The 16950-nt window shown below is 31.6% G+C and overlaps 2 protein-coding genes across 2 annotated transcripts; one reads left to right on the forward strand and one right to left on the reverse strand.

Annotated features, from left to right (window-relative positions):
- Positions 1-1422: 1422 nt before the first annotated feature.
- Positions 1423-4711, forward strand: LOC107629503 (uncharacterized). Its single transcript, XM_016332313.3, has 5 exons — positions 1423-1903; positions 2374-2636; positions 3180-3297; positions 3718-3926; positions 4018-4711. The coding sequence occupies exons 1-5, from the start codon at positions 1574-1576 to the stop codon at positions 4463-4465; spliced, it is 1368 nt and encodes a 455-aa protein (XP_016187799.2). The 5' UTR covers positions 1423-1573; the 3' UTR covers positions 4466-4711.
- Positions 4712-4741: 30 nt separating this feature from the next.
- Positions 4742-8686, reverse strand: LOC107629504 (Zinc finger C-x8-C-x5-C-x3-H type family protein). Its single transcript, XM_088508846.1, has 10 exons — positions 8434-8686; positions 7995-8268; positions 7746-7819; positions 7232-7327; positions 6923-7016; positions 6355-6608; positions 5939-5994; positions 5646-5832; positions 5129-5201; positions 4742-5041 (listed from the first exon to the last, which is right to left on the reverse strand). Exons 1-10 carry the CDS (start codon positions 8466-8468, stop codon positions 5003-5005), a joined length of 1182 nt encoding a protein of 393 aa, XP_088364972.1. The 5' UTR covers positions 8469-8686; the 3' UTR covers positions 4742-5002.
- Positions 8687-16950: the final 8264 nt, after the last annotated feature.

Below are 16950 nucleotides of genomic sequence, written 5' to 3' on the forward strand. Positions count from 1 at the left end.
AGGAGAAGAAGAATTTTATGTGTGCAAAGAAGAAGGAGGAGGAGGTATACGTGAATTTAAAAGAAGAAGAAAATAATGTATACATATATTTAAAAGAAGAAAAAGAAGAAAATAAAATGTGCATTTTCACGCGTTGTTAATACGCATAACTCTATTTGAACTTAGGCCAACTTGATTACATAGTTATATGGATGTGTATGGCGGCCCTATATAGAAATAAGAGTTCTATAACATTTTTAGTATAAAAAAGAGTTACGTACTTCTATAACATTCCAAAAAATAAATAAACTCTTAATGAGTTAATCTGATGTTACTTGTGAGAGGATAAAACGCAACACGTGTTGCTAGTCTCCACCAGTAGTCCAATACCAAATAATAGTAATAGTAATACACTCTTCAAAGTTTTATTCAATAATCATTTGTCAAATACCAAATCGGAATTGTCGTATAGATCATCCGATAAAGTAATAGGTCATTTTTTACCAAATTGTTAAAAAAAATTGATAATATAAAATGTGATCTTTAACTCTTTATTACTCTATTTTTTATATTTAATTTTGGTCTCACTTATAAAATTAATGATAAGAGGATTGATTAAGAGGATTTAAATTATTAAAAAAAATTTTTATATTACCAAATCCTTTATATAAAATTTTTTATATTTTATTTTTTATACTTTACTCCTCCAATTATTAAAAAAAATAAGAGGATTTATTCCCCAAATTTTGTTTGTTTTAAATTTGTTACTGCTTACTGCTTAGTTTTCTTAAACACTAACCCGCCGTCAATAGAAAAAGAATGATACATTTTTACTTTTTGAAAAAAAATTCTAAAGGCTATAATTATTTCGAAATATAATGAGATTTTTAATAAAAAAAATTTAACTCGGTCCTGATATTTATTTTTATGGGATTGATTAGTCTCTGTGCAAAAAAAAATTAAAAAAATTAATGTTATTTTTTTTGCACAGAAACTAATTAATTCAAAAAAAATTATAAATTAGATTGAATGTTTTTTTTAGGAGTCTAATAGTCCTTTCAAAGTAATTGTCCAAGACTCTTATTTTTTTAATGCGAATAGAAGTACTTTCTTTTTTTGGTGACTAATAGAAGTACTTTCATTTACAAAATACCAATTTTCAGCCAAAGAAATATTTTTTTTTAAAAAATAAAAAATTTCCTATTTTATGATTTAGTTAAAAATAAGAAAAACCACAATTTTGTATATTATTTTTTAATTTTACCAAAATTAGTAAATAAGGACTTTCTATCTTTTAAACATTAAAGAAAAAGAAAGAAATATAGGTTCGTTTTTGGTGGCTGTAAGAAGAATTTGTTCTAGAATTTGTTTCCAGAAAGAGTGGACCAAGGGTAAATACGTAATTTCAGAGGCCTACTTCCTTATCTAGTTAGTATTTTTCGTGTCTTCCATTTGCGTTGGCTGAGCAACAATCAAAAGGGGGCAACGCTTCTTCTTCTTCTTCTTCTTCTTCTTCTCTGTGTCTCTCTTAACAGACACAGAGAAATACAAATACTTTCACATTTTCGTTCCTTACATTGGAATTTCCAATAACATGTCTCTGTCTCTGCGTTTATCTTCTTCTTTTCTTCCCCAAATTCCAACTTCTCCTTCTTTCTTATGTTTTGTTCCTCCCAAGTTCCAAAATGGCGACTTCCTTATTTGCCGCTACAGGCGCAGACAACCCTCCCTTTTAACCCTACGTTGCTTTTCCACCTCTAAACCATACGATAATGGGAGGGAACACCATCGTGAAGAAGAAGAACATGATAATCAACGAATGAAGGGTCCTCAAATGGATGATGAAGAAGAGGAGGAAGACAAAGCTATTGCTTCGTTGGTTTTGCCTGAAAGATGGGATGTTTTGGGACTTGGTCAAGCCATGGTGATTCCTTCTTTTCTTCCTTTCTTTCTTTCTTTATTTTATATTTATCATTTGCATTGCTCATTGATATGAATTGAAGAGTAGGGATAGAAATAGAATTGTGTATTCGAAACACACATTCATTTAAGTACCTTTAGATATTTTAAAATGCGACCATGCTAAATATACACAAAAAAATCAGTCGGCAAATCATTCACCGTATAAAATACATATGAAATACGAGTTAAACAATACCTGTATTTATACATAATGGTGTCTGATTTAGTAGCTGATTTTTGGTATGCACATAGTATTTTTTGGAGAGCTCGATGTAGGTATGACAAATCAACACATGGCATACGTAATATCACTTAACTTTAGAGAGCTAAGCATAATTTACCATTGAAATTCTTATGAATTATGATGCTTTGAGAATAGGAGGGAGTGAAGGTTAATGTGTTTATTGTTGTTGCTGGGATTTGTTCTTCTAGGTAGACTTCTCGGGCATAGTAGATGACGAGTTCCTTAACAAGTTGGGATTGGAGAAGGGAACGCGCAAGGTTGTGAATCACGAGGAAAGGGGTAGAGTCTTGCAGGCTATGGATGGTTGCACCTATAAAGCAGCTGCTGGTGGATCTCTTTCTAATAGCTTGGTTGCCCTTGCCAGGCTTGGAAGTCGTTCCGCCACAACTCCTGCCATAAACGTGGCAATGGCTGGCAGTGTAGGAAGTGATGTCTTGGGTGGCTTCTACAGGTTGGCCTTCTTCATTGCTGAGCTCTTTTTGTCAGTTGTTTGATCAAATTGTGCTAGTTTACTTAGGATGTAGCTGATCTAGTTTCGCGAAAAGAGATTGATTAATTTGGAACTTAGTACTCTCATCAATTTGCAATGATATTTTTGTACATTTAAAAGATAGGATAACGATAGAGTACAATCCTTAGCCATAACATAGGGGAAGACAATGCTAAGAGGGAAAAAATGACGAAAATTTTTGTGTTCCTTTGGAGCTCAATCATGATATGATGTCGCAATTCACAATTTCACATATTCTATCTACTGTGATCTACATTTTGTTGCTGCATTATTTGGAAAAGTATAGTTCAGATTGTGTTAATATCTGTATTCAAGTGTTTACCTAAAGAATATCAAGTGTCACATTTCTCCCACTATACTGCTTACACACTCTTTGGATATAGGTTCTTGTGACAATGATTCTACCTGCTTTGTTCTGGGCACATGAAATTTCTTCCTGTTCCTTTGTTGTTTGCTTACATTCTATTTCAAACTTTCTTATAGGGAAAAATTACGGCGAGCAAATGTGCAATTTCTTTCTGAGCCTATCAAGGATGGAACTACCGGAACGGTTATAGTTCTCACAACACCAGATGCTCAACGCACAATGCTTGCATATCAGGTTCAGTAATTGCAGAAGAGTTTGTAGATTCTTTGTTAACTGATAATCTGTTTCTAAGTATATGTGGATTGGTTTGTATAGTTTTGATCCTCTTTGTTTTTTATGTATATCCATACAATGAGAAGAACATTGAGACATCTAAATGGCATGTTGAATAGTTAAGCTATGCGAGTTGCCCAAAGTTTCTTGAGTTTTGTTTTGGAGTTGAATTGTTTCACTTTGTATTCCATTTTGTACATTGAAGAAAAAAAAGACTTAGCAATTACTCTTTCATGCACTATTATTTATTTCTACTTTTAAGCATCAATCTAGGAGTGGAAAATGGTTATCTTGGCTTTCTACTAGTTTTCTCTTCCAACTTGTTTATTTTCTGTCACCATATCAATGGTGAAGATGCTAATATTTGTAATCTGGGGGCAGGGTACATCATCAACTGTTAACTATGACAAAATCTTGGCTAATGCGGTTACCAAGACCAACATACTTGTTGTTGAAGGGTATCTATTTGAACTACCCGATACTATTAGAGCAATAACAGAAGCATGTCAGAAAGCTCGCAGTAATGGTGCCTTAGTTGCAGTAACAGCCTCAGATGTCTCCTGCATTGAGAGACACTATGATGATTTCTGGTAAGATTATTATTACTTGACATTATTCTCCATAGATTTATGCAGACCTAGAGTTCATTCCTTTCCATGCTGCAATTTCTTCTTTCATCAGGGAAATTATTGGGAATCATGCGGATTTAATCTTCGCAAACAGTGATGAGGCCAGAGCGCTCTGCAATTTCGACGCAAAGGAAAGCTCTGCTTCGGTTACAAGGTATCTGAGCCACTTTGTTCCGCTAGTATCGGTAACTGACGGTCATAGAGGCTCCTACATCGGTCTAAAGGGTGAAGCCGTATACATTCCCCCGTTTCCATGTGTTCCGGTAGATACTTGTGGTGCCGGAGATGCATATGCATGCGGCATACTTTATGGTGTTCTAAGAGGCATATCTGATTTGAAAAGCATAGGTTCAATAGCAGCTAAGGTTGCAGCGACTGTTGTAGGTCAACAAGGAACAAGGCTTAGAGTCTCAGATGCAGTGAAATTGGCTGAATCTTTCACATTTCATAGATCTACTATTGGATCAGATATTGGCACTGATCACATTTCTAGTGTCTAATCAGATTGCACTTTGCATTTGATTATGAAGAAGAAAAAAAATATTCTTTGATTTAGATATATGTAATTTCCTTTTGTTTAGCATATTTCAAAGTTATGTACATACTCTAGTTGTAAAAATAGGCATGCTTTCAATGGAATTACTTAGGCTTCAATTAAGTCTTCCATTCTCAGCATAATCATTTTTTGTTCATGTAGATATGTTTTTCTTTACTCTCGTAATATGAAATTTGGAAAATTACAAAAAGAAGATTCAATCTATAAATCATTGTAACCATGGCATCCAATGTAAGAACTATATATTTTATGATTCTGGCTCAAAATGAGATCAGAATAGTTTAACAGTTATGAATTACATTAAAGGCCTTTGAATATTCACTCCGCTTTTTGCAAAATCAATTGATATAAATCAACTATCCTAAAGCCAGAGCAATTTTTGATATGCTCTTGATCTGACATAATCGAACATAATAAAAATACATCTAACATCACTGTTGAATCTTGTTAACATAGTACAGAGTGCTGTGTTTGTGAATTTCTACCGAACAACTGAATCTGGAGGAGCTTCTTCGGGAATCTGATATTTGAATAAAAATTAATTAAAACAGAAGACCATTTTTTTACCAACATTAACAGCTAGAACACAGTGTAAGATGATGACTACCTCTCCAGGATTCCATTTCTCTTTTAACCAAATACTGAGATCTGTGGAAACATTCTCTCCCTGGGACATGCTTCTGCAGAAATAGAAAACAAGAATACATGCCATGTAATATGTAACTTGCATATGAAGCCATTTACATTTTAAAATTCCACAAAGATAACCTCAAAAAGCTTCTGTATTAAGCAAAATTTGACGTTTCCACACAGGTTCAATACAGATGTAAATTGGAGGCTTTCTACTCTATAAACTGTAAGTAGATGGCTAAACAAAATACATTTGATCCATGAGATAATAACTTCTGTGACTTCCAACACAAATTTTAAAGCTGTGCCTCTTTTCATCAAAAGGTCCATAATAGAAGAGTTAAAAGGGGATTATCTATGCACTATTGTATATGGCCAGGCAATAATACACGGAAAAAAGTTGAGCTAATTTTGGGTGAACAGTGAAATTAAAAATTAGTTAAATTGTGGTAACTAGTTCTGAATTAATTAACATAATGCAACCAAGGACTTACGGAGATTGAACATCTGGTGTAGTCTGAAACATTGGAGTGGAACTCAAGTCATTGAAGCCAAAGGATGGCTGCTGAGAAGTTGAATTCGGGAACATTGTTGACACCGCTGGGGTAGAGAAGGGGCTGCTTGGAGCACCTGAGAAGCCTCTGCCACTTATGTTTGCAGTGTTGGGTGTAAAAGTGTTTCCTAGTAGTTATTATAACATTTCATAATTAAACACACATAAGTGGGGAAGATATGCACCTGAAAAGTGAAAACTGTAGTTGTGATAACTAGTTAAGTAAATATATACCTCCACTTCCGAAGAAACTAGACTGTGGCGGAGTGTTTGGTGCTTGTGCAGAGGGCCTAGCAAGAATGTTATGAACAGATTACTATAGGCGAAAGCAGGCATAAAAGAAAAAAAATACATCAAAAGAGAAAAGTACAGGAAGAAGGACAAAGTCATTGAATGGAAAGCAATGACAGCAAACTTGCGTTTCAATCACCCTAGTAACACCATACTTTGAACCACCAAGACCAAATAGTATAAAATGCTAGAAAAGCTATGCATGTAGAGGTATAATACAATAACCTAATAAACCCGGGCACAAACTATTAAATACCTTTGAACACCTAAGGTGCACTGTATACCTCCTCCAACCCCCCCCCCCCCAACCACCAAAAATAAGAAATCATCACGGGGAAAAATTATGAGCAGGTCATTACCTATCAAATCCCGTGTTCAATGAAGCACCCAGTTGGCTAAAGCTTGAGACTGACACAGGACCATTGTTTTGTGTAGTTATTGAAAATGGATTTGCATTATGCTGGCCATTATTTTGCATAGGCATTGAAAACGGATTTGCATTCTGGTGATTTTGACTGTTAAGAGAAGGATTAAATGGCATTCTGTAGGGTTCAGAAAGTAGTTTCTCGAACTCAGCCAACTTGGAATTCAGTGTATTTCTCTCTCTCTCAACCTGCAAAGAATATTTTCAAGTTAGAAATAATAAAATTGTATGAATATGTCACCTAATAGTTGCAAACATCAGCGCAAAAAGAAATAATTGTAAAGAGTTTTTATTTTTTAATCGAAAATGAGATTTTATTACAGAAAAATAAGCAATTACTGTCATGGAGTGGATAAGATTTCATTGAAGAAAAAAGAGAGGTGGGGGCCGCAAAAAAGAAAACAGAAACAATGGAAAAAAGAAAAGTGTAAGATATCCAGTCTCACTGGGTATCGTAAATTGGAAATCCATTTAAACTGTAGGAATACTACATCCGTTCTTACAATTGATTGCAAGTTCATCCCTCGCTTCGCATCCTCATAAGCTGCTGCCCTCAGTTCTTCATAGCTAATATCACCAACTATATCACAAGGTGCACTGCATGCATTAAAAGAGGCATTAATATATCACAGTTCTTAACTTTCTTAGAAGTGCAGCGTTGAGTTAATTCATCTTCAAACTTTGATGGGCTGCATAGTAGGTGAATGGTTGATAAACTTTAGCCTATTGGACGAATTAGTATCTTACTCTACATGATCTACTGTCTGCGTTAAGATTTTCAAACTATTATATGTCCAAGAAAGTATATATACCCTTTAGAATGACCATAGCATGTAAGTATCCAGAGTGGCCTCTCTTGCTTGAAATCTTCAGCAATCTGGCGCTTGCAGACCTCAGGATCTGTACATCTTCAATTGCATCAACAAACATTTAGTAAAGTATATCACTTAACTAAAACAAAGCGAACCCAATGCAAAACACAGACATTCAAAACACATGATCTGTAGAGACATTGATATGGAACATACAATGCAGCAATAATAAGGTATCCTCCAAAAGCGAAGCCACCAAACTTATTGGAGTAAACATGAAGAAACCAAATTAATCTTCAGAATAGGCCAAAGGCTTTCAAGTTTCAACCAAAGATTACAGAATTTATTTCAACATAATTGTACATATTTCTCTATGTTTTATGCACATCGTAGATGTTTAGGCCGAGACCTATATGCGGGACAATGTGCATCCTAGATTCCCAAATTGATTTTATACGACATCACACAAATGTGAATGCATTAATTGAAGGGAACAGGGGATTGAAACACTTACTCATGATTCGCCGGTAGGGGGTTGTTATCAGATTGCCTCGAAGCGCCACCCCGAGTCCATTTGTTTTCAAAAGGCTGATTCAAATTAGAAAAGCACACCATCAAGACCAACATTAAACAAAAGCATCTTTTACTAACAATAGTTAATCAGATTAACTGAAACCACACAGAGCAACAAGAACTTCTCAAGAAAAAACACTCCCTTTTAACTCCATATGCACAAGGGAAAGAGTAACAAGTAAGTAACAACCTTAAATTGGTTCTGTTGAGGGGTCCCTTTGAATTGTGAGTTGTTGATGTTGTTCTGCACCCCAAAGCCAAAAGGATTGGTCTTTTGCTGCTGTTGGTGTGGTTGTGAAGCAGATTTAGACCCAAATCCAAAAGGGTTAACATTTTGCTGTTGCTGTTGCTGTTGCTGTTGGTAAAAACTATTCTGTCCCCCAAAACCATGAAAACTATTATTAGGCTTCCCTTGTTGTTGTGCCACAGCATGTATAAATTTACACCTATCTCCGTATTGACAGCTGAAAAAAATAATAATAAACAGAAGCAATAATCAGAATTCAGAAACACTATTCTCAGAACGTTAGGATCCTATGAACAAAAAAAAGGAACACTTTTACGAATAAAATTAGCTTAAAAGTAAAACAAATAGGGTAATTTGAAGAAAAAAGAGGAAGAAGAAGAACCTGCCACGCTGGAAGTTTCTGCAAAGGTCTCTCATTGAGATTTGGGGTTTTACGTCTGAAACAATGCGTAATTTCTACTACCCGCGTTAACTTCCAAAATCAAAATCAAAATCAAAATCTATCATCACATACACTCTCTTTCTCCGAACCGATTTTAAATTCAACATTTACAAAAACCAGCCTACCCAATATTTTTCTTAAAACAGTTTTTTTTTTTTTTTTTTATTTATCTTTTCTTGACTTTGGACGTGTTGGAAGGAATTTTTACGAAAAGATAATGTTTTAACTTTTAAGTGAATTTTTTTCATCTTTAAAAAAAAACTATGTTTAGATATTTTATATAAAAAATATTTTTTATTCAATAATTATATTTAGTAATAATAATATAAAAATATTTATTTGTTTATTGTGTTAAAATTATTTTTTAAATAAAAAATTTAAAGAAAACGTAAATTATAATTAAAAAAAATTTAGTATTTTTATTTTTATTATTAAAATTTCATCAAACATATTAAAAAAACTCGTTAAAATTATCTTTTTTAATAAAATAATGACACTCAAATAAATATTTTAAAAAAATAAAATAAGAATTTTTTGGATTAAAATTTTTTTATATATAAATAAAATAAATCTTTTATTTACCATATACGTGTAATCTTTAGATTGTTTACAAATTTAAAGTTTGAAGCACCAAATAGATTAGATCTCAGATCTCTTATGCATTTGAATGTATATATATTTATGAATGATGATATATGTACAAGTTTTTTTAGTAATTAAATGCAATTTAGAGCGCATTTTGTATTTTTTGTATTTTTTTGTAATACATAAATTTTTATTAAAGAGTACATAAATTTCGAAATATAATATATAAAAATTTTATATATAATACAAATTTATTGATATAGCACACAAAATTTTATATATAGTATACAAATTTTTAAAATATAGCACATAAATTTTTAAAATATAATACACAAAAATAGATCCAAAAATATTATTATGGGTCAATAACATAATAATATTAAAATAAGATTTATACAAATAAATTATATAATATAAGATGCATTATAGAAAATATATTGATAGAAAATATATTTTAAAGTACAAGTATTTTGAATAACCAATTTTAACCAAATTGTTTAAAAATAAATCGTCCTTCTTTCTTCTTTAACATTGTCATCGTAGTCATTGTCGCCATGACACCATCGTCGTAGTCATCGTCAATATCACCACGGCTGTCTTTTTCTTCTTCTATTTTTTTCTTTCTCGTCCTCTTTTATTATCATTATCATCATCCCCATCGTCTTCATCTTCTTCTCTTATAAATATTTAGAAAATTGAAGTAAAAAATTTTGGTGTACAATACATAAATTTGGTATACAGCACACAAATTTTAGTATACAACACAAAAAAATTTTTTAAGGACTACATGGCCAAAATATAAACACCTAACCAATAAAATACGTATAACACAAAAATCTTGTTGCATAGCATAATATTTTTAATATGCAGCATAGAAATTTTTGGAAGACTACCTAACTAACAAGCAAAATTTTGTGCTATGTACAAAAATTTGTATACTATTGTAAAAAAGTATGCTATGCCTAAACATATGCGTGTTATATTTATAAGTTTATGTTATGTGCAAATTTTGTGGGTTATGTTTCCAAAATTTATGTGTTATACTAATAATAAGTTTTTGTGCTTTTTAACAAAAAGTTGTGTGCCGCAAAAAACGCAAAAAAAAAAAAGAAGTAAGAACGTATGCATGTTTTTTTTTTTCGTTAGGCTTTGCAATAATTTTGAACTTAGTTACTAAAAAATTTGTACACGTAGTATCATTTTTTATTTTATATCTATTATATTTGAGATGTATTTAAAATTTCAAATCCGTAAATAATTTAAAAATTACGTATATTAATCAATAAAACATTTATTATATTTATTTATAAAATAAATCCGAAGGATTGGCACTTAGCAAATTAGTAGAAGTAATTTAGAATTTTTTTTAAGTTTAATTTAAAAAAAGTATTTAATTATATTTCTATATTAAGATTATTATTTAATAATAAATTTAAAAATTATTTATTTTATAATTTAATAATTATTTATCTAAAACTCTTTTTATTATATTGTACATGAATTTTTTTATCTTAAATAAATCATTTTTTATTATAAGATAAATAGGTTAATAGTCAAATTATTTCTTGAAAGATAAGACATTTTTTAAATTCGTTTTTGGAATATTTTTTATCAAATTGGGTCATCAAAAGATTAAAATTTAATCATATTTGTCCTCCAGTCACTCTATTAACAATTTCTTTCAAATATTGATGTTGTAAAACGTTAATTGTCGCATATATAATACTTAACGTGTCTAATTGGATATTGACTAAATATGTTTATGAAAATTTATTAATTTAGTCATTTTTTTTTCCAATTACATAAATCCTATTCCCATTATGACCTAGCGACTAAAATGATAGATTTTCATAAATATATTTGGTGAGCCTCCAATTTGACATATTAGATATTATGTATGTTATCACTTTATATTTCACATTATCAATGGTTGACGAAAAAATAGTGAATAGAGTAATTAAAAGACAAATATAATTAATTCGTAATCTTAATCAATTTGATTGAAAATATTTTTTAGAGACGAATTTAAAAAATAATTTATTTTTCAGGGACTAATTTGACTGAAGAGAAGAAACAGCAACGTTTGTGGTAATTCTTCCTTTGTACGAGTGCAACGGGCGGCATGTGCATTGTTTGTGCAAGCGCGACGGCAGATGGTCGTGTCTGCGATTTATCACGGTAAAGAGGAGATTGAGAGACGTGAGGGGGGAGCATATAGCACTGCACTGTAGCGTGACTGGGTCACTTGCGTGTGTGTGTTCTGACTTGTGAGAAAGGAGAGTTATATCTAGTATTATGTTAAAGGGAATACTCACATGATGACATCTTTATATAAAGATGACATTGTGAACTCTTAGATGATTAATCAAACATATTTAGTCAATCTTATCAACTCATTTAATGGTTCACAATGCTATCTTTATATGAAGATGTCATTATAGGAGTATCCACCGATTAAAGAGAATAGGAGTGTTTAGTTTGCTTGTGTTTGTGTTATGGGGACTTCTCTTTTAAGTTTTATAGAATGGATGGATTTTACCTTACCATATTCCATGGAATTTCGATCTCTCTAAAAACAAAAGAAATGCACACTCTTATTAAACGATTTAATAGTTTAATTTTTCAGATTATCAGATTGAAAACGCCTTAACATATTGTTGATATAAAATTTATTAAATAAAATATTTGATTTTTTTTTTTTATCAAAAATAGGAGACTTGAACCCGCAACTTCTTAAATGAGTATGGAAAGATTATGCCATTTGAACTATAACTCATTGGTAAATATTTGATTTTCAAGTAGCCAATTATAATCACATTATATTCAATCGTGTTATTTTCTAACCTAAAAAAATTTGAGATAATAATATTTAAGATTAAGTTGGTAAAGTATCTAATATGAATCTTGCCCGTAAATGTCAGTAAAATATCTAAGATCCTAGATTTAGTAACACTCTGCATACTGCTACAATATACATCCATGATAAGTTAAAAGAAGAAGATTCTTCTAAAACAGAGCCCGAACATGATGAACATGAACCAAATGAAGCCCTCGAGTCACTATAGGAAATTAGAAGACCATAATGACATTCTGACTATGTAATAATTTGTCATAAGACATATTGTTTTGTATCTAAAGATGAAAAGTCGTCAACATTTCAAGAAACTATACAAAGTACAAATGCTTCTTTGTGGATGACAATCATTGAAGAAGAAATGCAAGTATTATATAGAAACAAGATATAGGAGCTTGTTTTACTTCTAGAAGAACAGGAAGTCATTGGCAACCAATGAGTCTTCAAAATCAAGTGTGACAACAATTATCAAATAAAACGTTATCATGCAAGACTACTGATTAAAAGATTTGCTCAAAAAGAAGGAATTGACTTTTACGAAATATTTTTTATAGTAATTAAACTTATTACAACCAAAGTAGTTTTAGCTATATGTTCTATATTTGATTTACATCTAAAGCAACTAAATATAAAGATTTTTTTTTACATTGAACTTGAAGAAGAGGTATATATAATCCAACTTGAAAACTTTGAAGAACTAGGAAAACAAACTTAGTTTATAAGTTAATTAAATCTCTGTACAACTTAAAGTAGGAGTCGTGGTGTTCAACAAATTTAATTCCTTCGTTATTAGCTTTGAGTATAATAGATTGTAACCAGACCATTGTTCGTATTACAAGATGTATGGTGATAATGATTTTATTATTTTATTATTGTGCATAGATGATATGTTGGTGGTAGGAAATTTGATATTAAGGACTTGGAATTTGCACACAAGATTTTAAGGATGCAAATTGAAAAAAATATAAAAAATTTGGAAGATTTGGTTATTCCAAAAAAACTATTTAAAAAAGGTCCTGTGACACTTGAACATGCAAGATAATAAGTCAATTTATAGCCTATGTCCTATCAATTTTAAATAATCCTCAAATACGTATCCTGTCAATAAAGTAGAAAGATGAAAATTACTCAAGTATCATATACATCAGCAATAAAAAGTCTTGTATATGTCATGATTTATACAAGACCACTTAATCAATAAGGTTGATAAGTAGATTCATGACGAATACAGGAAAAGAGCAATAGAGTCTTTCAAGAGGATCCTGAGGTACATTAAAAGAATCTTTGATGTTGCATTATGTTTTGAGGATCTGAACTTACTATCGTAGTTTAGGTTGACTTGGATTTTGTAGGAGATTTTGACAAAAAAAAATTCCACTACAAGCTATTTGATTACACTTGTAAGAGTGTAGTAAGTTAGTTATCTAAGCTACAATCTGTTATAGTATTATCTACTATAGAAATTGAATAATCGCAGCTACAAAATCATGTAAGGAAACAATTTAGTTGTAAAACTTAATGAATAAAGATGAGCAAAATAAAAAAATATTCCAATTTTTTTGTGACAATTAGAGTGTTTTGTATATTGCAAAATGCATCTTTTTATTTAAGAACAAAAAACATAATTATTTAATATCATTTTATTTGTGAAATAGTAGAGAAAGAAAAATGTGATATACTAAAATCCACACCAAAAATGATCCTGCACATGTTATGACCAAAAAGTAATCAATGCAGATAAATTTAGTTTTTATAATGCTTGCTTACTTTGTTATAAATATCATTATTCTACAGCTATTTACTTTTTTTGTTTAGATAAGAGTTGTATTGTTATTATTAATTAGAATGAGACTTGTACAATACGTGATAGTAAATTAATAATAGCATATAGTATATTTTAATAAGTATTATATTATTTAAAAAGAATAATTTAAATATATGTAAACTAATATTAAATTTTGAGTGTGTTTTATTTGAAATATTTTGTAGTACAAGAATTTTTTATATTTGAGTTGTACAAAGTTAGATGTTTATTTGTTATTTTTATTGTCACATTCATACTTGTATAAAGCAAGACATGTGACTTTTATTAAAAATTTATTTCCTTATCATTTAATGTTTCATAATTTTGCATTCACGCACTTTTTAGATATATCAGATCAAAATCTAGAGCCTATAAAATTTGAAATAAATTCAGCATCAACACCAATCATTGATACATAGACCTCTACCCCGGCCCACATACTTCTTTAACAACTTTAGACTCATCAGATACTACACCTCTTTCTAGTAGTACTTCCACAAATCAGTCCCTTATGCACCCATATATCCCTTCCTCTCACACACATTAGCCACTACATCTTTATCCTAAACTGGTACTCTTATTCCTATGAGTGTAGCAAACACATGCTTACCACCCATCATACCCACAAATACACATTCTATGATTACAAGAGCCAAATCAGGCATACACAAATTCAGAGCTCTTTCGACTCAGGTTGTTGATTTTGTTCACACTATTCCAACAATAGTTAAGCAAGTTCTTAACTGTCCTCATTGAAAGAGAGCAATGGATGCTAAGATACAAGTACTTCAAAGGTGTAATACATGGACAGAGATGGACTCTTACCAAACCACCATTTAATGCAATAGTTATTGGAAGTAATGGGTATTTACCATCAAGAAAAATAAAAAAGGTGATATTCTCAGGTATAAAGCTAGGCTGGTTGACAAGGGATTCCATCAAAAAGAAGAAGTGGATTATGCAGAAATGTATTCACTAGTGGTTAGGCCAACCACAATGAGAGTTATTTTGACCATTGCAGTTTCATTGGGATGGCCACTACGACAGTTTGACTTTGATAATGTCTTCTTGAATGGCAAGCTCGAAGAGACTGTTTACATGGCTCAACCCCAGGGATATGTTCATACCAATAATACTTTAGTTTGTAAACTCAACAAAGCCATATATGGTTTGAAACAAGTACCTCGGGCTTGGTTCAAGACTTTGGCAGAAACTCTTTACAATTTTGGTTTCAAAAATACAAAATCTGATGTCTTATTATTTGTTAGAAACGATTCTACTAATGTTACTTATCTCTTAGTTTATGTAGACGATATATGTAAGAACACGCGTTTTCATGTAAAACCGTTTTAATACAATAATTTTAGTGCTCGGAATAGATTCAAAATTTAGAAGTTTTAATTTGAAAATATATATGAGAAATTTGGTTTCAGTGAATTTTTCTGAGTTGGAAAATGTATTTCTTTCGAAAAGTTTTTGTAAAAATGCGTACTGGCGATTAAGCCGGCAGTACCGGCTCTGGTTTGTCTAGTACTGCGTATTTTGGGAAAATAAGATTTTGAAAATTAATTTATTGTTTTGAGAAGATAAAAATAATTTAAAATCGAAAACCGAACACTAATCTTAAAAGTTTTAGCCCAAAGTGGGCCAAACGGACTAAAAACACTAACGGGTTGGACCGGACCCAAACCAGGCCCAAGGTCCAACATATATAAGCTCCTTTAATGAGCTTTTCAGCTCATTTGCTCTCCAAAAAGAGAAAGGGGCGCTGGTAAGAGAGAAGGGAGGAAGAAGAGAGAGTGCACTATTCACCTCCATCTTCCGGGAGCCATAACTTTTGATCCGGAGCTCCGATTGACGAGCCGTTTACGGCCACATGAAGCTCTCGATGAGTTCTACGTTTCTACCAAAGCAAATCTGATAAGATCTTTCTCTTCATATCCCGGTTTCCAGCCCTAGATTCTGTGCATTTTCATGTATAGTTTATGAGAAGATTTTATGGTTTCGGTTGTTTAGGTGATCTCTAGTAGCGAATAATTGTTGGATTTTACCCCTACTCATGTTGGGTAAGGTAAGGTTTTACTAAACCCTTGTGTTTAGTTGCTTTGTGTATCTTAGGTTTTGATGTTGGTATATATATGTTGTTAGTTTGAGCTTTGGTGTTGGTTGAAGTTGGTTGAGGCTTTGGATCAAGTTTGGTGGCTTCGTTTTGGTGTTTGGTGCGTTTGAGAATCGGCCAAGGTATCGTTTCAGTTTTCTTTATGAAATATGTAATGTTTATGGACACTTAGGGTAGTTGACCTTAAGATAGGATTGAATATGTTGATGTTTGGGATATATGTTTGATGATGAGAATTATTGTTGATGTTGTTAAATATATTGATTATTGATGAATGTGTGAATTATTGTTTTTGAGGAGTGTTGTTGTTATTGTGGACAAATAATGATGGATATTAATGTGGTAGTGGTGTTGTGTAGACGGGATTGAAATAATAATAATAATTATTATATGAATTGATGATGATTGTTAGTATTTTAGTGATTATGAGGGTTGATGATGAATGTTGAGATTTGTTTTGGTTGTTGAGGTTGTTGTTGGTTGATGATGATTATGAGTGTGGACTTATGATTGAATTTGGAAATTTTGGATTGGTAGTGAGATATGATGTAATAGCTTAGTAATTTAGGTGTGAAATTGAGGAGGATGATATGAAATGGTAAGATGTTGTATGTAGTAATGGTTTATGATGGTTGGACATGGTTTGGTTTGGTTTTGAATTGAGAGATGGTTAAATTTGAGGATTTGAGGTTTTGGATAAAAAAGAATTTTGGTGAACTTTGTCTGATCATAACTTTTGTCTCGGTTTTCAAAATTTGTTAAATTTAGTTTATATTTGAAGATTATTGAAAACCCTTCAATTTGATACAAAGTTTGTGAAATTTAGAATTTTGTAGAGGAAGTTATGATAATTCAAAGTTGGTGTTGAAAATCTGAAATTCTGTAAATTTGCAGAATTTCAGGATTTCAGATATGTGTGCACGCACAACCCTGCGAAAATGTTATTCTGTGTAGACACACAGACCAATGCGTACGCACAGGCAGGGAAAATGGCTCTGGTAGCAGCGCTAGCATAGGTTGTGCGCGCGAACACCAATGAAGAATTACGACCTGTGCGGACGCATAAGTCGGGAAGGGACGTTTGTTAGGGGCGCT

This window comes from Arachis ipaensis, chromosome B3, assembly GCF_059453495.1.
Source record: "Arachis ipaensis isolate K30076 ecotype BB chromosome B3, ASM5945349v1, whole genome shotgun sequence".
Taxonomy (NCBI): domain Eukaryota; kingdom Viridiplantae; phylum Streptophyta; class Magnoliopsida; order Fabales; family Fabaceae; genus Arachis; species Arachis ipaensis.